The 26,169-nt window shown below is 41.5% G+C and overlaps 1 protein-coding gene across 9 annotated transcripts in view; it reads right to left on the bottom strand.

Moving 5' to 3' along the window:
• Nucleotides 1–26,169, bottom strand: part of LOC107383535 (piezo-type mechanosensitive ion channel component 2) — a 151,287-nt gene that overhangs the window by 35,662 nt on the left and 89,456 nt on the right. For all 9 annotated transcript variants that reach the window (XM_054746758.2, XM_054746779.2, XM_054746762.2 and 6 more), the window contains 7 exons: nt 23,688–23,848; nt 22,648–22,818; nt 22,372–22,497; nt 21,784–21,984; nt 21,487–21,691; nt 20,953–21,054; nt 16,376–16,541 (listed from right to left, as the gene is read on the bottom strand). In XM_054746758.2, coding sequence (XP_054602733.1) covers nt 16,376–16,541; nt 20,953–21,054; nt 21,487–21,691; nt 21,784–21,984; nt 22,372–22,497; nt 22,648–22,818; nt 23,688–23,848 — 1,132 coding nt within the window. The remainder of the gene's footprint in view (nt 1–16,375; nt 16,542–20,952; nt 21,055–21,486; nt 21,692–21,783; nt 21,985–22,371; nt 22,498–22,647; nt 22,819–23,687; nt 23,849–26,169) is intronic.

The following is a 26,169-nucleotide window of genomic DNA, read 5'->3' as shown; positions in this document are numbered from 1 at the left end:
GAAAAACTTTTACTTTTAATTTATGATTGTTCACATCAAGAAAAAAAATTGCATTTTTTGTGTGCATTTTTTATGTCAATGTCCGTCTCACTGGTAAAAAGGACTTGTGTAGAGCAAAAGAAAAACACCCATAACCCACAACTTTAAAAAGCACATTCTAAGGGGTTTACCTCGCCCCCAGCTGGCACCTCATTTTCAAAAGCGGGGGTGAAATTCTGTCTAAAAAGTCTAAAATGTTAACAAAATAAGAAGTCTTGAGGTAGGAAAATAAAAACCATTAAGATATTAGTAGACTGTTGGTGCTTCAAGATCATCGGATGACTAAATTATGAACATAAAGAATATGTTTGTCAAATCACTTCTGTTTTCCGTTTAATCTGCTCGGACTTTGGCTCCCTCACAGAATCCTGGCTGCAGCAAGAGGACTATGTTAGTTTAAACAAATCGACTCCTAGTTATTTAAATCATCATATTGCTCGAAGTACAGGGCGAGGAGGAGGAGTAGCAACCATTTTTCATTCAGCCCAATTAATCAATCCCATACCAATTAATAGTTACAGTTCTTTTGAACATCTTATTCTTAGTTTTCCTAATCCAGATTGCAAAACTGTAACACCACTCTTGTTTGTAGTTTTGTATTGTCCACCAGGCCCTTACTCTGAGTTTTTGGATCAGATCTCTGATTTATTATCTGATTTGGTGCTAAATACTGATAAGGTCATTGAGGTGGGGGATTTTAACATTCATGTGTATAATGAAAATGATAGCCTCAATGTAGCCTTTAGTAATATCTTAGACTCAATAGTTTTTACTCAAAGAATACATAGCTCCACCCACTCCTGCCATCATACATTAGACCTTGTGCTGACTTATGGCATAGAGTATGAGGAAAAAGAGATATTTCTACATAATCCAGTCCTCTTGGACCACTTTTTGATAACCTTTATGTTTTTTATAACCGAGTTCTCGAGACATGAAAGTAAATTTCACTATACCATACCATACCAATTTTATATATATAGCACATTTAAACACGGCATGAGAGCCGACCAAAGTGCTGAACAAAACACACAATAAAAACAATCAAAAATAAAAACTAAATCCATTAAAATCAAGTAATCCAACCCTAAAAGGAAAGGTAGAAAGGGAATAAGTTAGACAGAATTAAAAGCCAGAGAATAAAAGTGAGTTTTTAAACGAGACTTAAAAAGGGAAAGAGAGGAAGAGAGTCTGATCGGGAGGGGCAAGTGGTTCCAGAGCTTCGGTGCACAAACTGAAAAGGCGCGCTCCCCGCGGGACTTAAAGCGAGAGCTAGGGACATGTAGGAGGTGTTGGTCAGCTGATCGGAGAGATCTTGTAGGGACATATGGGTGAATGAGCTCAGACAAGTAGCCAGGTGCTAAGTTATTTAGGGATTTAAACACAAAAACCAGGATCTTAAACTCTATCCGGAGATGGATGGGGAGCCAATGAAGATTTGCTAAAACCGGTGTGATGTGTTCCCGCTGCCTGGTGCCAGTCAAGAAACGAGCTGCTGCGTTCTGCACAAGCTGAAGTCGAGCGAGAGTGGAGGAGGAGATACCGTATAGCACTGAGTTAGACTATAGTCGATCTCTATCTGACAACGCTGCTGCATCTTTTAAATCAACTGTTCCGTCTTTACTGTCCTCAGCATCTCAGAGGAACGTAGAAGAGGGCAATATTTTCATTTCTAGCCCTTCACAAATTGAGGCTTTAGTTCATAATGTTACTTCTTTACGTGTGGCATTAGATGATGTTGCCCCTTTAAAAATGAAGGTGATTAGGCACAGGAAGTTGGCTCCCTGGTTTAATTCTGATTTATGAACTTTAAAACAAAACTCTAGAAAATTGGAGAGAACATGGCATTCTACACACCAGCAGGAGTCCTACTGGTCTTTGAAAAATAGTCTTGTGCTTTAAAAAAAGCTTCGACATGCTGGAACTGCATATTTTTCCATCGCTAATTGAGGAGAATAAGAATTATCCAAAAAAAATTTTCACTACAGTTGCCAAACTTGCACAGAATCATAGCTCTGAACAATCTATTCCCTTAGCCCTCAGCAGCAACGACTTTATGGGACTTTTCACAAGCAAAATTAATTCTATTGGAAACAAAATAATTAGCATCCTCCCTAATGTGATTTCTTCTTCCTCAGTAAGTGAGGCAGCATCAGAGGTAACTGTAGAACCTCATCTGTGTTTGAACCGTTTTGATCCAGTTGAGCTTTCAGAGTTATCAAAAATTTTAGCTTCATCTAAACCTTCAACTTGCATTTTAGATCCAATCACAACCAAATTATTTAAAGATGCCTTTCCCTTGGTTACTGCCCCCATTCTAGATATAATCAATCTATCCCTAATAAATGGATACATACCACAGGACTTTAAGGTTGCTGTAATCAAACCTTTACTTAAGAAGCCTTCTCTGGATCCAGATGACCCATGAATTGTAGACCAATATCTAACTTTCCATTTTCATCCAAAATCCTTGAGAAAACAGTGACCATCCAAGTATGTGAGCATTTAAACACTAATGAAATGTTTGAGGAATTTCAGTCCAGATTTAGAGAGTATCACAGCACTGAAACTGCATTAGTGAGAGTTACAAATGATATTCTCATGGCCTCAGATAAGAATCTTGTGTCTGTTCTAGTCTTGTTAGATCTCAGTGCTGCCTTTGACACAGTTGATCACAATGTTCTTTTAGAAAGACTTGAACATGTTGTAGGGATCAAAGGAACAGCGTTAGGCTGGTTTAAATCCTACCTGTCTGACAGATTTCATTTTGTAAATGTACATGACAAATCTTCTTCATACTCCAGGGTTACTTGTGTAGTACCACAGGGTTCAGTGCTTGGACCAATTCGTTTTACTATATATATGCTCCCAATTGGTAAAATCATTAGACAGCATGGGAGAAATTTCCATTGTTATGCTGACGATACTCAGTTATATCTATCCATTAACCCTGATGAACCTAATCGGTTATGTAGATTATAGGAAGACATAAAGGATTACTTGAAGACATAAACAAATTGGATGACCCAAAACTTTTTGTTTTAAATCAAGACAAGACTGAAGTTCTCATCTTTGGACCTGAAATTCAGAAAAGGAAATTGCTTAAGCCGGGCGTACACTGTGCGACTTTATCACTTTTTTGAGCCGATTTTCCACTCGAGCGAGAATCTACGAGATCGGGGCGAGTTTTGCGCCGAGCATCATGTAGTGTACAGGGGGTTACGAGAGGCAATTAACACCACGTGACCAGCTACCGATCAGCAATCGTGAGCTCGCACAAACTTATGGCGTGTTTGAAATTTTGCTCGTCCCTCGTGAGGGTATCGCACTGTTGAAGCGGCGCTGCGACCCAAAAAGTACCAGAACCGCTCACGGCGCAATCATGCATCAACACCGCCCGCCCGCTATTTCCCTAATAACACACATTGTTCATTTTTATTTCTACATGTTTGTTTTACTCACAAAGATTGTCAAGAAAGCGTGTTTGTCGTGTTCATGTCAAATTAAACTGATCACAAAACACAGATTTACTTTCTTTATTTCGTTTTCCTCATCCAACCCCCATAAATCCCTGTGTGTCCTCCTGCAGCACTCCCGAAGGACAACAGGCAAAACAAGACAAAAAAGTCTGACGTGCTGTGTAAAAACTGCTATTTTTAGCGTATTGTTTAGGTCCGACGTGTTGCTACCAGACGTACAGTGTGAGCAGTCAGGTCGCATCCGAAAACTGGGTCATGCAGTGTGAGCACATGACTCGTGAGATCTAACCTGCGAGGAAGTCATACAGTTTGAGCTGAAGCTGAGTGCTACGAGGGAAAAAGTCGCACAGTGTCCGCCCAGCTTTAGTCAATCGCCTGACCTGAATGGCATTAAATTAGTCTCCGAGAACAAAGTAAGGAACCTTGGTGTTATCTTCAACCAGGACATGTCATTCAAATCCCACGTTAAACAGGTTTCTAGAATTTCCTTTTTCCACCTTCGAAATATTGCTAAGATTAGATGCATCCTTTCCAGGAGTGATGCTGTAAAACTAGTTCATGCATTTATTACATCAAGACTGGATTACTGTAATTCATTACCATCAGGAAGTCCACAGAATGTAGTTAAAAGTCTTCAGCTTGTCCAAAATGCCGCAGCTAGAGTTCTGATGAGAATTAAACAGAGAGATCATATCTCTCCTGTCTTAGCTTCCCTACATTGGCTGCCTGTTAAATTCAGAATAGATTTTAAAATCCTCCTTATCACATACAAAGCTCTTAATAATCAAGCTCCATCATACATCAGTGACCTGATTGTTACATACGTTCCTAACTGAGCTCTTCGCTCTCAGACTGCAGGTTTACTGGTGGTTCCCAGAATATCTAAAAATAGGGTGGGAGGCAGATCTTTTAGCTATCAGGCTCCTCTCTTATGGAACCAACTCCCAGCTTTAGTCCATGAGGCAGACACCTTGTCTACTTTTAAGACTAGGCTTAAAACATTTTTATTTTATAGGGCCTATGGTTAAAATCTGATGTTAGCCTAAATCTGGACAAGTGTGGGAGTAGAGGGAGGTGGAGTGTACAGTCGGTAAAGACAGCTCTCCCTTGCCCTGCATCCAACATGCCTCCATCTAAAAGGCTAGGTTATCCAGAGTTATCTCTGTAGTTATGCTGCTATAGGCTTAGACTGCTGGAGGGCACACTGACCACTTTCCACACTCGACTACTTTCTTCTACAATTTGCTCCTAAACTGTATTATTTCCTGCAATTTCAGCTGTTAACTTTATTTTTTCTCTTACAGTTTTTCTCCCCAGAAGAAGCTACAATGATCTGCTGAGCTGTGGTGGCCTCATGTAGGGGCCCATCGGCTTGAACACTGTTGATAACCACTTAAACATTCTCCCTCTCATAATAACATCTTACGTTCCTTGACATTGAATGTGCTACTACTAGCTTACCCTTTAATTATAGATTCACTAGCATAAATACAATAAAGTTTACCTCTCACCAAATAGAATATTTACAAAGAAATCACAATGTAACCATAGAAACATTACTTGGTAGATATGGTGTGTGTGTAAAGTAGGGATACTTTTTAGACGAGTATCTGGTACGGATAAAGCATTTTTGACAAATACGAGCATGAAACAAGTAAAACTCGTAAATATCTGTAATCGTGCTGAAGGAAAATCCTCATTGGGTAACTGACTGTCTTCACGCTCTGTGGTTGGCCAATCACATAGAGCGCCCACCCCTCCCTACACACAAAACTCTGCAGCCGGGAGCTCAGTCCACGTCTGGCCCATCCTCGCACACACACAGACAGTAACGGATCTCTCTTTGCTTGCTTCACTGTTGCTCACGTTTCTTCATTACTCCCTAGGTTTTCTTCAGCTTGCCTCTTTTTCGGTTTAATATTTAAAGTAACTTTTTTCGTAATGTATGTGATGCATTTGACAAGACAGAGCTGAAAACTGCTCTCGCAGCGTCGGACACTGCCTCCGCTCGTCTCTCTCTCTCTCTGTGTCTCTCTGTATTAATTCGTACACCTAAATATTAATGTTCTGATTTTATTGATAAACTTGTTATTAAACAGTTCCTTTTTTTAAAAAAAAAACAATGATTTATTAAGTTTTTAGAACAACACAAATGGCAACAAATCAGCACAGCCAAATACAAATAAGAAAAACAAAAACAAATACAGGTACATGAGTTACAAATATATATGTCTGGGTCAAAATATGTGCAGCGTTTCACATTTGAAGTCAAGGGAAATTAACAAGGAGAAAAAAAAGGGGGGGGGGGGGGGTACAGACATTAATCATTGTGTTTAAAAACACCCCCCTTTATGTAATAACACAGCAAGGTCACGAGGTAAGTGATCAAGCAACGGCTGCCATGTCCTACAGAATGCATTACAATTGTCCTTTATGACGGCACTGAGGCACTCCATTGACAGCACCTTAAACATTTCTCTGTACCATTGTGTAACAGTGGGAGGCTGTCTCTGAATCCATTGAAACAGTACACATTGCCTCGCTAAATGTAAAAGTTTACCTAACAAAAGCATCTGTACAGAAGACAGAGCCCTTCTATAGATAGACCCAGAACGAACAGCACAGGGTTCAGTGGGATCGTTTGATGAAAGATGGAGCGAAGCTCTATAGCAATATTTTCCCAAAATCTAAAAAATAAAGGACATTGCCATATGCAATGGTAATAGGTCCCCACACCCGTATTGCACTTTACACAATGAGGAGAAATCGGAGGATGAATTTTGTTTATAAACTCTGGCGTTCGCTGGAGTCTATGTAAAATTCTGTAATGCTTTCCTGGAGTCTGTTACAGGAAAACAATTTCTTGGCAAATCTAAAAGTTTTGGACCATGCTTCTGTACTAAGCTGAATTTTGAGGTCGGTCTCCCACCGAACCCTGGCCTCATCAGTGGTTACAAAATTCAAAGACAATAATTTCCCATAATAAAGAGAGATACATTTCTTTTTTGTGATTATTTCCTCATTAAATTTAAGAAGAAAGCTTTCAATAGGATTTAAAACTGACTGACTGGCTGGACATTTAAGGGAATTTACAAAATGTCTTACTTGTAGGAACCCAAAGTGTTTCTGTGGTAAATTATACTTAATTTGAACTTGATTAAAGGCCATAAAACTACCCCTTTCAAACAGATCGCAAATAAAGCTTATATTTTTCTTATTCCAATGTGGGCAGCAATATTATGCCAAACCTTAAGTGTAGGCGTCAAAATAAAATTATTTATGACACCAAGAGGAAGGTCAACCAGATCAATAGATAAAAGACTAAGAGGCAAAAGAGGGTCACAGCACCAAGTATCCACTGGTGGCTCGTCTGGGTACAAAAAGGAGTGTAACCACCCTGAGATTATTTGTGCATGGCAAGCCCAGTAATAATATAAAAAGTTAGGAAGTGCCTGCCCCCCCTCATCTGTAGGTAGTTGTAAAATCTGTATCTTTAGTCTAGATTTCTTCCCATGCCATATAAATTTAGAAAGATATCCTTCAATCTCTGAGAATGTTTTCCTGTTGATCCTGAGAGGCAACATTTGTATGGGATATAATATTCTGGGTAAAACATTCATTTTGATTAAACTTATTCTACCCATCCAAGACAGGGGGAGATCAAACCACCTATTGAGGTCATTTTTGATTGAGGCCACAATAGGTTTAAAGTTCAACTTGTACAACTCTGTTGTATCTGCAGACACCCTGATACCTAAATATGTAAAACCTGTGGTCGACCACCTGAAAGGAAAACTAGGAGGAATGTCCCACCTCCCCCCATCACCCAGTGGCAAAGCTTCAGATTTATCATAATTTATTTTATACCCTGAAAAAAGGCCAAATTGATTAATGATATGTGTCAGTGCAGGAATAGATGTTTCTGGCTTAGTGAGAAAGAGCAACACATCATCCGCATAAAGGGAAATTCTGTATTCAGTATTTAACAAGGTTACCCCACAGATCTCAGGGTCAATTCTTAAAGCCTCTGCCAGCGGCTCCAATGCAAGTGCAAACAGCAGGGGAGAAAGGGGGCATCCCTGACGCGTTCCTCTACCCAGTGGGAAAGCATCTGAGACCGAGCTGTTAACCAGTACCCTTGCAGCTGGGGCCTCATACAACAGTTTGACCCACTTGACAAACTCAGATCCCAACCCAAATCATTCCAAAACATCAAATAGGTACTCCCACTCCACCCGAACAAATGCTTTCTCGGCATCCAATGAAATTGCAAGAGCCCTATAATTGGTGTTCTGAGAGAACTGCACAATATTTATGAGTCGGCCTACATTGGAGCGGAAGTATCTATTCTTGACAAAACCCATTTGGTCAGGCTTTATCAGAACTGGCAGAACCTCCTCCAATCGTCTAGATAAAATTTTGGACACAATCTTGCAATCTACACCGAGTAAACTTATTGGTCTGTAAGATGTACACAGATCTGCAGGTTTATCCTTCTTTAAAATCAGGGATATATGGGCAAGGTTTAAGGTGGGTGGGAGTGTGCCCCTCTCAAGAGATTCTATATACATGTTCAATAAAGGACCCACCATGTGTTTGGCCATTTTTTTTTAAATAAAACTCTGACCCAAACCCATCAGGGCTTGGAGCTTTCCCACTCTGTAAGGATTTGATTGCATCTAAAACCTGCGTCCTAATAGGAGTGCAAAGATCTAATCGACTTCCCTCTGATAGTATAGGAAGATTAACTTTATCAAGAAACAATTTCCTAACGTCTGCAGTATTTTGACACTCAGGCGAATATAAGTCCTGATAGAATTCTTTCATTATTTTGCTGATAGACTTAGTCTCGAATTGTAAAACACCTTTCTTATCTTTTAGAGAGGGTATTGCATAAGAGCCCTTTTTCCCCTGGGCAAGTCGGGCAAGTAAGCCTCCAGGTTAGTTGCTCGATTCAAATAATCTATGCTTTGCATAAAATATTGCAGTTTCTGCTTTCTGAGTTAGTAGTTGGTCCAGGGCTGATCTGACTGCATCCAGTTTTTTAAGCACAGAAACAGACGAGGATTTCTTAAACTCCCTCTCCAAGTTAGTAATATCGCATTCAAGTACTAATTGTTTGGCTAAGTTGTTCTTCTTTTTCGCTGAGGTGAAAGAGATAATAGAGCCCCTGAGAAATGCCTTATCCGCCTCCCATAGAGTAGAAGCACTAACCCCTGGTAAGTCATTTGCAGAGAGAAAAAGTTCCCACTGATGTTCTAAGTATTTAACAAATTCAGGGTCACTAAGGAGAGCTGGGTTTAGCCGCCAGTGTCTAGACAAAGGATCATAATAAGGTGGTAAGAACTCCATTGAGACTGATGAATGGTCTGAGAGAGCGCATGTGTTGATCAAACAACCCCGAGTTCAGTCAAGGACAGATCTAGAAACAAACTTGTAATCAATTCTAGAAAAAGAAAAATGGGGGCGTGAGTAAAATGTAAAGACCTTCATATGCGGATTACAAACTCTCCAGGCATCAAAAAGACCAAGATCTGAGCAGAAGTCCATTGTAGCCTTTGCCATCTTTGAAGGTGGTTGAGATTTTGGTGGATTATAATCAGTTTCAGGATTCAAACCACAGTTAAGATCCCCACCAATTATTACGTGATTCGGACACACAGAGGAAGTTTGAATAAAACGATCTATCAAAAGTATTTGGTGCATAAACACTTCCCAATAGAATTTCTTTCCCCATATAAAAGCCCAGTGATTAGAATAAATCGTCCGTCCATATCCCTTACAATAGCATTTAGAGTGAATGGTAGATTTTTATGGATCAATATTGCAACCCCTCTACTTTTAGAGTCAAAAGAAGAAGAATAAATTTGTCCCACCCAATCACGCTTGAGTTTTAAGTGTTCAGAATCTGTGAGGTGGGTGTCTTGCAGTAATGCAATCTGCACTCTATCTTTTTTGAGTGAGGAAACTATTTTGTGTCTCTTAATACCGTGGTTAATTCCCTTGACATTGAGGGTGATAATTTTAAGGTTACTCATTGCATAAGTTGTCAGTCATTGGACAAAAATCGTCAACCCGAAGCAAACAGAAAGAACCATCATAATAAACACACTGTAAAAGATTTAACCCATGACCTGGACTGGCCATGCTGACATGAACAAAACCATTGTAAACGAATGGTAAGGGAACCTTTACACACACAATTGCATACGAATGTAGGAATTAGGATAAACGTCAAAATATCACAAACCAGGAACAAACACAGCAAGACAAAAACAAACACACAAAAAAAAAAGGAAATCAAGAATGAAAGAGCCACCCACTGGGTGGTATTACAAGACCAGTGTAGCCAAAAGAAGTTTCACTCCATCAGGGAAAAACAAAACAGAACCCCACCCCCGCTCCCCAAACCTGAATAAGATCGGGTTACTGTCAGTTGTGAAAAAAGAAAAAATTAAAGACTAAGTAAACCATTAATACTGTATACTAGATATTGGCCCTAAAGCCATTTTAGGAACAAAAGATGAACAAACCTCTATTTTCCCTTTAAACTGTCTCTCTTCCCTCAGGCTGCATTAAACATATTGGACTTACGCATCCTGTGGCGTGCTGAACCCATGCCATGTTCCAAGTTAAATCCAACAGTGCCACAGTTTGTACGGAACAAGTATCAGTTGTCTTTTAATCCAGCGCATTGATGAAACTTTGTGCATCTTTAGGCGAATCAAACTTATGCTCAGTGCCATTATGATTCAACACGAGCGTCGCTGGGTAGCGCATTCTGACGCGAATGCCCTTGTCAATTAAAGCACGGCAGGAAGCATTAAATCCCCGTCGTTTCTCACGGATCGCGTAGGAAAAGTCCTGGTGTATAAAGATCCGCTGTCCGTCATAGTGAAGTTCTGGGGCCGCTCTCGCTGCTGCCATGATCCGCTGTTTGTCTCTGGAGTTATGGAGCTTAACAATCACCGGCCTGGGGCAAGTACCCCGCAGGCTGAGGCCCCGGTGAGCACGGTCAATTTTAATGCGGGCTTTACCCGTGGAGCTGTTACCCAGCCCAAGCGTAGCAGGCAGCCAGGCTTCAAAAAACCGAGCAGGACTCTCACCCTGCGCGCCTTATTTCAGATTAATAATGCGGCTGTTGTCGTGCCTGCTGCAGTTCTCTAAATCATCCAAGCTTTTTGCCATGATCTTAATCTTCCCCTCAGCTTCAACCAGTCATCCCACAAGGTCATTCACCCCATCTTCCACATCTGAGATTCTCTGCTCTGCCTGTGTGACGCGCTTGGAGACACTTTCCAGCGAGGACGAAATTTCCTCCAGTGTCCCGGACAGTGCAGACAGTTTTTGATCAATTACCTCACTGATGCTATTAATCACCTCACGGATGAGAGCTGCGGTGTCCACCGGGGGCGAGGGCTGGTCCTCCACTGCTACTAGCATGTCAGTTTGGCTAGCACTGTTCATCATGGCGGCCGTCGTCTTTCGAGTCTGTATCTTCATCTGTTTCGACATTACTTGTCATCCAACAAGCGTAATTAGGGCTGTTGCGTATTCCTAAAACTCTCAGTCAATAGTTTAGATAAAAATATAGACAGTAGCATGCATAACACTGTAAAAAATACAGGTGGGAGCGGGAGCACAGTGAAAACACGTCTTCTAGCCTACCATCTTCACCGGAAGCCCACAGTTCCTTTACTATTGTGATAAAAAATATTTAATTTCAATTCTGAGGCTGCTCTGTAAATAGTTTTCAAATAAACAATACAGATAGCAACTTCTGATCAATCCATATCAATTTCAGACTTAAAATAATGCATTGATGTAAACCACACCCACTTCCAGTTAAACCACACCCATTTCTGGGTTAAGCCACGCCCACTCCGAGTACAGATACAGATAATTTAGATGGTTGAACAGATACAGATACTGGTGTACTCGCTCATCCCTGGTGTAAAGTCACTGACACTAGTCAGTGACTTGATGCAATTTGCTGGGTTCCTTATATAGGACATTTTTTTCTGATTGGCTTAATGAACTGGGGCCTCATTTATCAAGCTTGCTTATGCACAAAATGGGGTCGGAAAACTGCGTAAGCAACTTTCCATGCAAACTTTGGGATTTATGAAAGAAGCGGAAAAATGTGTGCAACTTTAAGCTGACTAAGGACCTTGCTTACGCACATGTTGGGCATGGAGAGCACCTGCAGTGCTGCTCCTGAGAAGGATAAAATTATGAAATCCTGCAGCATTATCACTTGTACCGCTTCATTTTCACACAGAAGACCCCCCCCCCCTCCACACATGCGCGCACATGCACACATGCGCACACACTCACAGACATGCGCGCGCGTGCGTGCGTACACACACACACACACACACACACACACACACAGCCTGAAGCGCAGAATACGGAATGCAGAATATCAGCCGGGGGACAGATTGAGACAGAATGTCATGTGTCTGTGACAGTGTGTGTCCTGTCACTGACCCGAATGATCATGCGCCCTGGCTACTTGGATGACGGAGATCTTCATTTGGGTGACTGGTTAGCGCGCGTAGCTTTCACCCGGGAGTCTGGGGATCGAATCCCGATTGGACCACTTTTTTAATATCCGCCACAGATCTCTCTGAAGAATTCACAACATTGACGGCTTCAGCAACGCTGTGCCACTACGTGGATTTTCTCTTATTTGTTTTGCAAAACCACTTCTTTTCATTTCTCCTCCTCACCTACAAGTACCTCAATTTCTGCTTCTGTGAAATTGCGCTTCCTTGATTTGCCTTGATCTATGGTCGCCATCGTCATTGGCGAAGCGCTGCAACAGCCGGCTTATGTATATGCATGAGATCCACAAGGCCCTTTGCATTGACTATTTATGGCAGTAAGTTGGCATGGTGAGGGCGGGATGTGACTAAAAAGCAGCTGAGAACCTTTCTAGATAGTTTCTGATTATGAGGCGGAGACTGCATGCAGCTGTGCGTACTCCATGTTTGATAGATCACAAACCTACTTGGCGGAAGTAAATTTTTTTTGCTGAGCTTAAGTACGGTTTTAGTAAGGATTCTGCGCAATGTTTGATAAATGAGACCCCTGACCTATATTGGAATGTTTACCATGTGAAGTGCCTTGAGACGACTCTTGTCGTGATTTGGCGCTATATAAATAAACTTGAATTGAAATTCACCTTTAGTACATTTACATGCACATCTAAGTTGAGCTAGGCAATGTTCAAGGTAAAATTGAGAGCCTTTAGCCTGTTTTACATGTTTCTTAGAAAACTGGATTATTGAATAGTGAGTTTCCACTCCGCTACACTAGGTGGCGAAATGTGCCCTTTCATGTTGGTATTCTTCCAGCTGGCCTGTAGCATCCAGCACCTTTTAGCTTTGACTTTGTTTCAACACACCTGATTTCAATCAGCAGGTATTTAACAGGCTTCTACAGAGTCTGCTTAGCTGATGCACATATGATTCAACCACTGAGACAGTGTGTTGGAGCAGAGAAACCACTAAAACTTGCTGGATACTGGCCTCTCTGGTGTTCAGACTATCCGTGGTACTCGTCGATATGTGCTACTTTGGAGAAATGTGCAGGCCGATTACTACGTCACAGGCTGTTTAGATGAAGAGACGTGCTACCTCTGGAAGTTGTTTTATTGCTGCTTGTTGTATGTTTACCTGACAGTTAGCTTGTAAAATATCGTCATTGTACTGTAAACAAGAAATTTCTCCCATTGTTTACAGTCATTCACAAAATCATGACTGTTATGGAAAAATTTATGTTTATTAATTCTTGATCATGGACTCGACCAACTGGATGTAATATGTACTGCTCTATGCCTCTCTGCATCCTCTCTCTCTCTCACACACACACACACACACACACACACAATCACACACAATCACACACACACACACACACACACACACACACACACACACACACACACACACATATATTCTTGTATTCATACACACACTGACTTCCTCTCTCACACAGTGACCTCACTCCTCCTTTCAATTCTTCCTCACTATAACTAAAGTCTGTGAACAGATGTTCGGGGCATTTGCTTCAGCATCTTGCCACAGTTATAACTGTTTGACTTGTCTGCTCATTGTCTCCTTTTCTCTTCACTATAGGAAATGGGTTATTGATAAATATATTGGTAAAATCCATGACAATGACAAACAAGGTATTTTTCATAAATAAATCATGACAAAAACTATTTTTTGCTAATTTTTATACTACAGTTCTGTATTTTTGAGTAATATCACTTATTTAAAATAAACCATGCTTAATAAGCGTGTTAACTAAACACAACTATAACTTCAACAACTAAACAAACTGTCGTAACACGGTGCGGTAGGAATATTCAACGAGGGGACCGAGAGGAAGCACGGATAGTCAGAACATCGACCTCTAGCAATGCAAATAGTAAATAAACACTGGCAGGAGTGAAACAGATGGAGTAAAAGCTGGATATGCACAGTTGTTGAAGGAATGGACAACAGTGCAGCTTATTGGTACATACTGTACTGTTTGATGGTGTCACACGTGTTACTTTGTGGCGGTGATGTTATCAGAAGGCTGCTTCTAAATTTGGCTAAATTCGGTTTATGACTGCATTTTCTGGGTACCTCGGCTTTATTAGAACTAGTCCAGCTCAGTTCGACTTCGGCCAGAATAACGTGTCTACATGTTTTCTGACGCTGCACTTAAACGCACTGATGTGAAACCTGATGATGTCACTCAGACACGTATGTGTGTTTGTAACATGCTAAAAGCATGTGAATGCATCCTGTTTCACTGTGTACTAGCACATTAAAGCCCTCATTAATCTGATGGGAACAGGACCACAACAACAGCGGATGCGTTTAGGAAGCAGGTCTGATGAAGTGGGATTGGATCGGACCGACGCAGCTGATGGGCCGGAACAGCTGAGTGAGTGTCCTTCTTGATCACAAGGAGAAAATACCTTTTCCATACTTAAAAGCTATTTATTGAGTTAGAGTACAGGGCGAAAGCGCCTGAGTCTCAGAGTGACGGACAGAGTGTTTTTGTGGATTATGGATTTCACCCCCCCCCCCCCCCCCCATAACCCGTATCCGTAACTCGATCCTGGAGGGAAACGATGGAATAAGTGCAGAGCTGCCGAGGAACGGGCAGACGGGCTGTGCAGCCTTTTCTCGCTCTACAAGAGCTTGTTGATGGACACAGAGTGCGTTAATAAAAGACTTGTCCACTTTGTGCATCAAAACAGTGGAATGTGAAGAGCACATAATCAATGGCTGTGGACAGGTCAGGATGCTCTCGCCGTCTTCCTCAGCCGCTCGCTGCTCAGCCATGTTTTTCAAACGAAATTTTCATTTTTCACTGGTATTCATCTGTAAATGTAGCTCTGGATCTGAAACCAGAGGTTTCAGCTTTGCTTTCTTATTCTCCGTAACCTTCCTTAGCAACATCGCCTTAGAACAACAACTGAGGTCCATTTATCTAAAACGATAAAGACGTAATCAGCTCATAAATCAATAAGTCATTATGATTATTATATCTATTAATTTCCAGACCTACAAGTGCATGATACTATACATGAGCTTTTTCTTTTGGAATTTTTTACTCATTTGTTGTAAAAAGTCTCAACTTCAGATTCAGTTTGTTAGAAAAATTTAGTGAAACACAGTTTTGTATGAACTCTAGAGAGGAAAAACATATTTTATCAAAAGAAAATTAAAACGTGTTATTTGTGGAGGTAAAACATCAAAACTGCAAACTGAGCCAGTGGTAGTGTTGTGATAGCCAATCAGAGGTGAGATGTCCAAACATCAGGAAATAGGAATCTAAATCTTGCTGCCTTAGGCCTTTAATAGACGTGCTTTAACAACATGATCACGTGTATAAAATCGCCTTGCGTAACTTGCATTGATTTGAAGCATAATTTGTGCAAATCCCCCAAAATTAACGCTGCACGTTCGAAAGCTGCAATATATGAGTAACCAGTAGGTGGAGTTAACAAAACGAGTGAGACACATTCACCATGGTGACTCAGTCTGTGGTTTAGAGGTCTTTCATACCGTCTACAATACCACTGCTGCCTTTTTTTCTGCCGTGATCTCAAAATCTCTTCTATTGACTCCATGTTTGTTTTGGTTATACTCAACAAACCCAGGATGCTGTCCGGTCTGAGTACTCTACTGTGCCCTCTAGTGGAACACTCCAGTACTATGTGTCGTGCAGCAGCAAGTACGTGAACAAGGACCGAGCCTGCATCAACGCAAGGTTCAAAAGCAAGTATTTCCCTCACCTTAAAAGGCATTCATTTATGCTAAAGGCCTCTGTGTTCTTTGAAAGAATGAGGGAACTTGGTCTTTAACTTGACATAAAATAACATCGCCGTGAAGGTGGAGGGATCTTGGTGCCTGTTTAAAAAAATTTCTGAGTAAAAAGCGCTGCTGCTGCCTACAAAACTTCAAAAGTTAATATCTGACTAATAAAACTGTTTCATACCGCTTTAAATACATGCCGACACCACAATTCTTAAAGTGAATAGCTTTAATAGCTCCAGTTGTGTGGAGCACATTACAGTTTGACTTTATTGTCGGCCTCTGATATCATTAGGCACCAATTACTGTGTCTACTTCACTTCCTTTCCATTTCAGTGTGTTTTCTCCTATACTAATGGTGGTCACGCCAGGCAAAGGCACCAAAATTACTTTAGAATTACTCTTTTAGGTCAGTACCAAAAAAAAAAAAAACATGTAAATGTTGGAAATCACAGCTCCAGCATATGGTCTCGATAAGGAGAGTTTAACTTCCAATTAGAGCACTGTGCCGTGTGAGTGAAGCGGCGAGCTCACCTGCAGTGGATGAAGTCAGGTACAGGGTTGTGAACGCTAAAGGAGGCTGCGTCCAGGTCTCTGCAGATCTCTACATTGTCTCCGGCCATGAGGCGGACTGCTGCCTTGTTTTCATCATCAAAGATCTGCCTCTGAAGAGAGGCGCAGAGCAGCAGCATGAAGTCGTCTGGAAGGAGAGCAGAGACTTGAATAACGAAATAAAATCATCTTAGCAATGTAGAAAATCCTTAGTTTTATGGCTGAGAGGCTTAAACACTCAGGTCAAGGTGCAATTTAGGAGTTTTCCCATTTCGATGTCACAAAATCCTCTCAAAATAGAAGTTTGGAGTTTATCATGAACTTCCAACCAATCAGAAGCTCTCTGTGCTGGTGTGATTTGCACACAATTATAGCAACACAAAAGAGATTTTAACACTATTGTTATTGCTTTTTAACTGGTTTCAGTGGTTCTTGAGCCTGAAACTTGATCTATTTCATATGGGAAATCACTCTGTAGCTCTATGCCGACCAGAAACTGCTAATGGGAGGTCACTACCTGCTTTATGACAGCAAATAGCTGTTTGCTGTACCGGTAGCTACTTTAATGGCTAACAGTTCACTTTTTCAGTTCACCAATCGTCAATAAAGAGCACAAGAAGAAGAATTTTAGTTTTGTTTGTTTGTTTGCATCATGGGGGAGCCTGAAAGTAAAAGTAAGAGAGTAATGTCTTTGGAGGTGAAGCAAATCACCAAAACCAGAGTGAACATCAGCGGCCTATAGAGCTCCGGGAGTTGACGTCACTTCTCCCGGCATGCAACAGTTCAAATCGAAACGGCGCCATAGTGGCAGGCAGAAGCCCGCAGCTGGACTACCGTAAATCCTCTAATACAGGCCAGGGCCTGTATTTGACTAAAGCTCATCAAGCTCCAGGCCTTTATTGGAAGGAGGGCCAGTATTAGAGGCAGGCCTCTATTTCTATTTGAGCAAAATGAACTAATGGTTCGCTGGAGTTTTTGACAATTAAAAGTGCGCCCACATTTTCAAAGTTAAACACATTTCTTTTAACAACAGTAGTTCCTGCTTCAGCCATCTCTCCCCCTCCCCCTGCGCAGCGGCCGCAAACTCACTGATGCGCCTGCAGCCTCTCGGAGTTCCTGCTGCTCTAAACATTAAAATAATTATTTCATTATCTGTTCCTCACTTCTGATGACCTTCAATGGTGTCTGTTTGTTGCAACAGCAGGTACAAAAACTAACTTGTTTTTATTTGACTATTTTTCTGTCCTGTCTGTTTATTATCTTCCTGCATCTCCTCTCAATCCTAACGAAAAACTGCTACCTGGGTTCATATATATTCACCTCATGAGTTACCTTTGAACTGCAGTTCTAAAAGATCTACCGACCGCAAAAACAGCTGAGCGCTTGCTGTTTGGCGGCCGTATCAGTGATCAGTGCGTCGGAGGACAAGGTGATGCGCGCAGCGCCCCGCTCCACAGCATGCAGCGAAATGCATCAGGCGCAAATAAAAGACAGAAAACATTAAAGGAAATGAACCGACATGAACGATCGCGCGTCAGTACCTACAGTCTGGCACAGCGCGTTGCCCCCTCTATGCGAAATATCAAGAAATTCTTGTTTTTTTCTCATCAATTTCATCATAAAATGCACTTTTTGTAATAAAATAAAACTAAAAAAACCAAGTAAAAACATTTTTCTTGAGTTTTACCCCCAAAAAGAGAATGTGATCATACGATAATTCAATAGGGAGCGTGGTTTCACAGACGCAGAAGTGATAGCGTCGGTGAAACGCCGGCTGCTCTAGGAAACCCCCGAGCGTTCGAGCGTCAACGAAGTGACACGGAAATGCCGGGCTTTCATAGTTCGTTGGATTGATCGGTAGGTTGGAAACTCTGATCATGAATCCGAAGAAACGATGACTGAGTGGTGAGCTGGAAAGGCGACTTCCGTTTATAGCCGCGGTTTGTGATGTAGGTGCGACGTGGAGGGAATCCCCGCGAGGGGCATGCTGGGAGTCCCTACTTCGCGGATTTTCACCTATCGCGGCCAGGTCTGGAACGCATCTACCGCGATAAACGAGGGATTACTGTAGTTCATACACCCCCTACTGCTGCTCTCCAGAGTGTTCTGCAGCATAATCAGCGCGTTCTCTTTGAACTTGATAGTGTAATGACCTGGCTGGGGTTGTAAGCCAGGTGCATTCTGGGTATTGTGTTATATGTGTTTCCTATCGTTCTGCTAGTTCCTATGTGCTGATTTGCGTGTTGTGTGAGTGTTATGTAAGCCACAGGGAAGGTGATGTGTGTTCTGTGGAGCGGGTTGAATTAGCATGGTTAACTGACACCGTGACTCTGTGTGGTAGGAGCGTGATAGAGGATCGTGTCTGTAGCGTTACAAATCGTTGAAGAAAAAGCCTAATAAAGGTCTGCGTGAACCTCTACTGCCTCCTGCTGGTTGATTTGGGGACTATAACCCTGCCGCTGGGACGCTCGTACTTGCTTGTTACCACATTCCATCCGGCCACAATAAGAGACCGGCCATTATTTACCTCCGCTGACTCCGACGCCGGCCAAAATTGGAGACCTGGCCTTTAATTGAATACCGGCCTGTATGAGAGGATTTACGGTATTTGTTATTGTCAGAAAACCCAATCAAACGGGAAATATGGTAAATTCCTGTTGTGCTCCAGGATGCAGAACAGACGTGGACGACATAAGGAATGAGCCATCTACTGGATTGCCCAAGATCCGGAGCACTGCAAACGTTGGATCATTGTAATAAAACACTGGATCATTGTAATAAAACGCGCTAGTGACCGGGCTAAAATGAAACTGTGGGATCCTGAGAGTAAAGGTTTTTGCTTATGCAGCGACCACTTCATATCAGGTACTTAAACCAACGTTTCCTCAATTGTGTATGGTATTTATTTTAAATGCTTTTATTACGATTCTTAGTGGGCTTCCTAAACTTATTTTGGCTTGGCTTTTTCTGTCTTATTACTCATAGCAACAAGTTAACATCACGCAAAACGTTGCCTTGGGATTTCTGCGAGCTGCCGTTTACGTGTCTTATGATCACAGTAATTAACCGGCTAAGCTGTATTTAATTTTCAAGCAATGGTTGATCAATTGTCAGATCACACATAAAAAGCACTTTGGATTGCTATTATCTCTCTCACCGAGATAGATCTCAGACATATCCTGAGATGCTCCTGCCTGACATATTTATTTTATTCACAGAAAAAAAAATCAAACTAGTGATTTCTCTTGGTGTTCAGTTTATACATTCAAACAGCACAGCACTCTATTTAAACTACTTACATGTAAATCTATGTTATTTGTCCATCCATCCATCCATTTTCATCCGCTTATCCGGAGTCGGGTTGCGGGGGCAGTAGCCGTCGAGAGGCCCAGACTTCCCTCTCCCCAGCCACTTGGGCCAGCTCCTCCGGGGGAATCCCAAGGGGTTCCCCAGCCAGGTCCGGTAAGAAGTCGGCTCTGACAGCTTCTGGCTTTTTTTAAGAAGTATCCCAGGGGCACGGTAAGGGTCGGAGATGTTTAGTCTATTTAATTTCTAACTATATAAAACAATTTCTTCGGTTTTTAAGTGTGAAGTAAACTCCGACGAAGTAAAATCCAAGCCGATCCCGTTCATTTTGTTTTAATTTGTTGCCTGCCAACATGGCGTCTACTCTCTGAGAGTCACGTGACATTCGGAGCGCTATACTAGTTTGAGGGAGCTAAAGGAGGCTACAAACCCACACTGATGATGACCTGGCTTTGTTGTTACTGGACTTGTAAGTAATAATATATTTGGTCCAGCAGTGTGTAGATTTTTTTACTCAGTGGCTTATTTATTATCAATTGGCTCATGATAGCATTAGCTCACTGTTAGCACTAGCTACAGTGGGCTGTGGCAGAGTCATTACATCAGTTGTAATTTTGTTTTCAAGCAGTAGGAAGGAGAAGCAAAAACCTTTTTTGGTGTTACTTTAAACAAGATATTATGCATGAACTTAAAGGCAATTCCTGCTTTGGTAAAAACATTTCCATATTAATCACCTCATGGTATTTATTTGCATAAGTGGGAAGAAATGAAGACAAAGACAAACAAAAGAGGATGGCTATGTCAGGAAAAGTCTAATTCATACTTTCTGAGTGTTTTGTGACATTTCAAAACAAATCAGTCCCATATTCTGTTGAGACCTGCTAATTTCTATAGGCTTGCGCCAGCTGACATTAGCTTTTTGAATCTGACGTTGAAGAGCACCCTTGCAGCATAGGAAATTTTAAGCAAAAAAAATGGACATGAGATCTCTATACAAATGACGTAATGCAAATATTGTTGATGTAAACTGTGATGCTTTTGAGCTGATATTGTCACTGCATTGTTAGAGCATGTTTTCCTTTTTTGCAGGTTTATGACATCTCTAAATCCATTACATCAAAAATGTACTTAACTGTGTTTAAATAGCAAAAACCAACCTTGCAATATTAAACAATGAGGGTTTTTTTCTTAGAAAAACACAGGAATCAGGCCACTACTATCAACTACTGATATTATTAATGATTTAGACTCACAAATAAGGAAGTTTGGATTGGGTCTCATTAGGAAATCTGGGATGTAGAGCCACTTGATCACATTGGAGTCTGTATAGGAGCCTGGAAGCCTCCAGGGATATTCTGAAATTAAAACATCATCATGAGGCGTGCAGATAAACAACATTAAAACGTCTGCTTTCTTTACGGAGCTGCCCAGAGCTGGAAGAAAGTCTCAGCTTGGATACAAGTAACACAAAGATGAAGGTGAAGCAGAATTAACCTTTTAAAAGCCAAACATGGAGAAACCTGGAAACTTAACATTTCCTAAAGTTAAGTGAAGATTTTTATTAACAATAATTAAAATATTTTTCTATCATTTTACTTTTTCTTGTAACTTTTAAAATGTGGAGTTTTTAACTAGCCTTTTTAGTTTTTATCATTTAAATTGTGATGTTTTACTTTAAATAAAAACATATTTTAGTTTTTACATTTTATCCACCTAACTTTTTCACGTCAGAACAGAATCACTTGCTGTAGTCAGGAGTGGAATGCGGCCCATTTAAACACACAAACCTTTACAAGCAGCAGGCGGGATCCCGATGCAGATAAAGTACTGGAGCGTCAGCATGCTGGCCAGGAAGAAGCAGTACTTTGACCAGATCTCAGCGATGGCTTTCCTTCGACGTCTGTACATGACCGCTATCAAGGCAAAGGCGTGAAGCATGGCGTAGAAGTCCATGCGCTGGCCGATGACGTTCACCACCAGCAGCAAGCAAGTCTGAGAGAAACATTGAAGGCGAATAAAATGTTGAAATTTTTCACCAATTTCCTGGACAAACCTTCACATTTGAATCTCATCACACTTTGTACCTCAAGTCCAAACTTATAGAAGAAGTAGTTGATGAAGTACTTGATGAAGCAGATGATGCCGATGTCCAGGTGTTGCCGCGTGATGTCATGGAAGATGATCCTAGCAGCTGGAGGCAACAGTTTGTTCCTCAGCCTGAAGTACTCTTGATGTCGGTAAATGGTCACCTCAAAGGCCAGCAGCGCCAGCATCAACAGGTTGTACTGCAACAGGGATTCAAACCTAACTTGTTAGGCAACTAAATGCACTCATATGTTGGTTTTATATCATGAACACTCAGACCACCCAAAAGGTTTACCCAGTTGTTGCTTAGTACAGAAAATATTTATATTTTGGACAAATAGAAATAAAAATAAAATTATCTTCTTGAAAACATTCAATTTTTATTTCAAATGCAAATAAAGCAAATCAGTTTGACTTTTTGTGATGATTTCTATGGTTTTTTGTGCAAAATCAACACATTACGGTTATCTTTCTGTAAATGTACCAAATAAAAACAAATGAGTCGTTCAAACAGACTACTTGGTTCACACGTGAATGACTTGTAAGTCAGAGTTAAGTGGCTTTGCAGACTTTGGTAAATAAATTACCCGGAGGTATCCCAGCAGGTCAGTTGACTTGCGCAGGCCCACCCAGTTACCAGGATCGCCTTTTTTGTCGCTGTACAGCAGAGAGCCAGCCAACTCTTCTTTCTGTTTCGGTTCGTACCGGCTGTCCTGTGCACAAAAACAAAAATCTGTTCCCCTTCTGATGACAAGCAAGTTTTAACAAGTAAAATAAAGTTATAACATGTCTCGTGCAATGCACACAATCAAATACATGAATCAGGATCTGGAGGAGATGTGTGGTGTGAAAATGATGTTTACCATAGTGCAGTTGTACGGAGCGGGACTTATTGACTTCAGCTGGTAAAGCATTTTGCATACAATGATGACACACGTCCAGACAGTACAAACAATAGAGGCAAGGGGTCGGTACTTGCTGTAGGGCAGCGCAAAAGCCCAGGTCGCCAGGAACACATAGTTGAGCAAAGACACCTGCACAAGAGACAATACAGGTGCTAAAACGATCGTGTTAAGCCTTTTTCCGCTGACGTTCTCCTTCCCCTTCCTCCTGTAAACCAGAACTAGCCTTTTTCACTGCAACAATTAGTAATTGTTGCTGCCCTCTGGGAGGCGCTACAGAAGCCTCCGGACTAAGACCACCAGGTACCGGAACAGTTTCTTCCCCACAGCTGTCAGACTCCTGAACGCTGCCTCCTGACATATGACCCACGTTAAACTCATGGACTGCTTGTAATAACTACAGCCTGTACATACTTATAGTTATAGAATATTCATAACATACTTCATACCGTGTACATTATAACATACGTAATAGATCCATTTCTGTAATATACTTACACATCTATATTATTGCTAAAATATATTGTAATACATCTACATCACGGCTAAAGCACTTTCTGGATGGATGCAAACTGCATTTCGTTGCCCTTTACCTGTACATGTGCAATGACAATAAAGTTGAATTCTATTCTATTCTATTCTAAAACGTGTCTTTGTATTACGTTAAAGATTTTTAAAAGTCAAATAATTGATTCTCGCATTAAGAATCACGGAGATTTAATAAAGAAAATTATTTGTGTTTAATTAGCTAACTACTTCTTTTGTTTGTATTTTATCTCCACAACATAGTTATTACATAGTTAGAACATTGTTCACGGGCATGAAAAAATGTTTAATGCTAGCTTGTTTTGCAGAATTGCTGTTGAAAACATTTTACTTTACTTGTTTTTTGGTTAGATTTATTTCAGCGTCTTGAATGACTCCTAAAACATCCTAAAAGTCAACGCTGACACCTTAAATAAAGAGGATTATGAATGCCAATCAGGCTGAAGGTGTCGTACCTCGTAGATGGTGACCATGATGATGTAACACGACACAATCTTGATGATGTGGATCTCCAGTAACCACCAGATGAACAGCTGGAGTTTGTGGAAATACTCCAGGAACTTGAGGAAGAGCACCGTGAGTCGGTCGACCACCAGGTGCCATTTATTCTTCAGACCTAACAGGAAAAGGAATTAAAACTCAGTCGACTCAACTGTCAAATAAAACATGTTTAAATCAAACTTCATTGATTTATCTTGTTTATTTGGTGCCACAATATTCAATTCAATTTTATTTATATAGCGCCAAATCACGACAAGAGTCATCTCAAGGCACTTCACATAAACATTCCAATCCAGGTCAGTTCATTAAGTCGATCAGAAAAAATGTTTCATATATAAGGAACCCAGCAAATTGCATCAAGTCACTGACTAGTGTCAATGATTTTACAGCAATCCTCATACTAAGCAAGCATGTAGCGACAGTGGAGAGGAAAACTCCCTTTTAACAGGAAGAAACCTCCAGAGGATCCTGGCTCAGTATAAGCAGCCATCCACCACGACTCACTGGGGATCGTGAAGACAGCGCATGCACGCACGCACGCATGCGCACGCACGCACTCACACACACACACACACACACACACACACACACACACACACACACACACACACACACACACACACACACACACACACACACACCAAGCAATGTGTCTATGGTTACATTGTGATTTCTTAGTAAATATTCTATTTGGCGAGAGATAAACTTTATCGTATGAAAGAGTAGATTGACAGTTATTTTCATGCATCAGATAATAAATTTCATTTTTACTTTAAATGATGTCACTGTAGTTGAAATCTAAAGTTTCAACGCTTTAGTTTCATTGTGAGCTATTCATTTTCATATACATATGTATTTACGGTTTAAAAAAAATTCATTAAAACAATAATTTTCAGGTTTTGAAAACAAACCTACAGAACCGTTTTGCCGTCAGTGCGAGGAAAAAAATATGACCGGTATCTAAATGACCACAGCATTTCTTATTATAACATGTTATGGATCTCGTCTTAACGACATATAAAGAAAGTTGTGGCATTCTGCTCTAAAGGCAGTTATTTCACTTTCTAATATTTAGTTTAGTACAGCAGCAGCAGCGCCACAACAATGGTGCATAAATCAACAAATTACACTCATTAGCTTCTCTGCGGACCCCACCATGCACACTTAAACGGCTCTGCAGTATTCAGAGGACATCGGGGTAGTTCCACTGGACTGGCAGACCAGGGTTGTGGTCCCTCAATTTAAAGAGGGGGACCGCAGAGTGTGTTCCAACTACAGGAGGATCACACTCCTAAGCCTGCCTGGTAAGTTCCATTCAGGGGTTCTGGAGAGAAGGGTCCTGTGGATTTTTGAACCTCAAATTCAGGAGGAGCAACGTGTTTTTCGTCCTGCCGTGGAACACTGGACTAGCTCTATGCCCTTAGGGTGCGTGGAGTTCGCTCAGCCAATTTACACGTTTGTGGATTTGGTGAAGGCGTTTGACCATGTCCCTCAAGAGGCCCTGTGGGGGGTACTCCAGGAATATGGAGTACCAGGCCCTTTTATATGGGCTGTTAGGTCCCTGTATGAGCGGTCAGGGCATGGGCCGCATTGCCGGCAGTAAGTTGAGCTTGTTTCCAGTGAAAATTGGACTCTGCCAAGGCTGCCCTTTGTCACCGATTCTGTCCATAACTTTTATGGCCAGGGTTTCTAGGAGCAGCCAAGGCATTGAGGAGATCTGTTTTGGTGGCCTAAGGATTGGTTATTGGCTTTTTACAGATTATGTGGTCCTGTTGGGTTCATCGGACAGTGATCTCCAGCTCTCGCTGGAGTGGTTTGCAAAGGTGTGAAGCAGCTGGGATGGGAATCGGCTCCTCTAAATCCAGGATCATGGTCTTGAGTTGGAAAAGGGTAGAATGCCTTCTCCTGGTCAGGGATGAGGTTCTGCCTCAAGTGGAGGAGTTTAAGTATCTCGGGGTCTTGTTCACGGGTGCGGGAAAGACGGAGTGTGAGATCGATAGGCGGATTGGTGCTGCATCTGCAGTGATGCGGGTGTTGTACCAGTTTGTTGTGGTGAAAAGAGAACTGAGCCAGAAGGAGAAGCTCTTGATTTATTGGTCAATCTACGTTCCTTCCCTCACCTATGGTCATGAGCTTTGGGTAGTGACCGAAAGAATTAGATCGTGGATACAAGCGGCTGAAATGAGTTTTCTCTGCAGGGTGGCTGAGCTCTCCCTTAGAGATGGGGTGACAAGCTCAGTCATCCGGAAGGGGCTCGGAGTAGATTTGCTGCTCCACCACATCGAGAGGAGGCAGATGAGGTGGCTCGGGCATCGGGTTAGGATGCCTCCTGGACACCTCCCTGATGAGGTTTTCCTGGCATGTCCAACTGGGAGGAGACCTAAAAGGAGACCAAGGACACGCTGGAGGGACTATGTCTCTCACCTGGCCAGGGAA

The sequence above is a fragment of the Nothobranchius furzeri genome, chromosome 11 (genome assembly GCF_043380555.1).
Source record: "Nothobranchius furzeri strain GRZ-AD chromosome 11, NfurGRZ-RIMD1, whole genome shotgun sequence".
In the NCBI taxonomy this organism is placed as follows: Eukaryota; Metazoa; Chordata; class Actinopteri; order Cyprinodontiformes; family Nothobranchiidae; genus Nothobranchius; species Nothobranchius furzeri.
The sequence above is the reverse complement of the archived record's forward strand: the minus strand, read 5'-3'. Positions and strand labels throughout refer to the sequence as shown.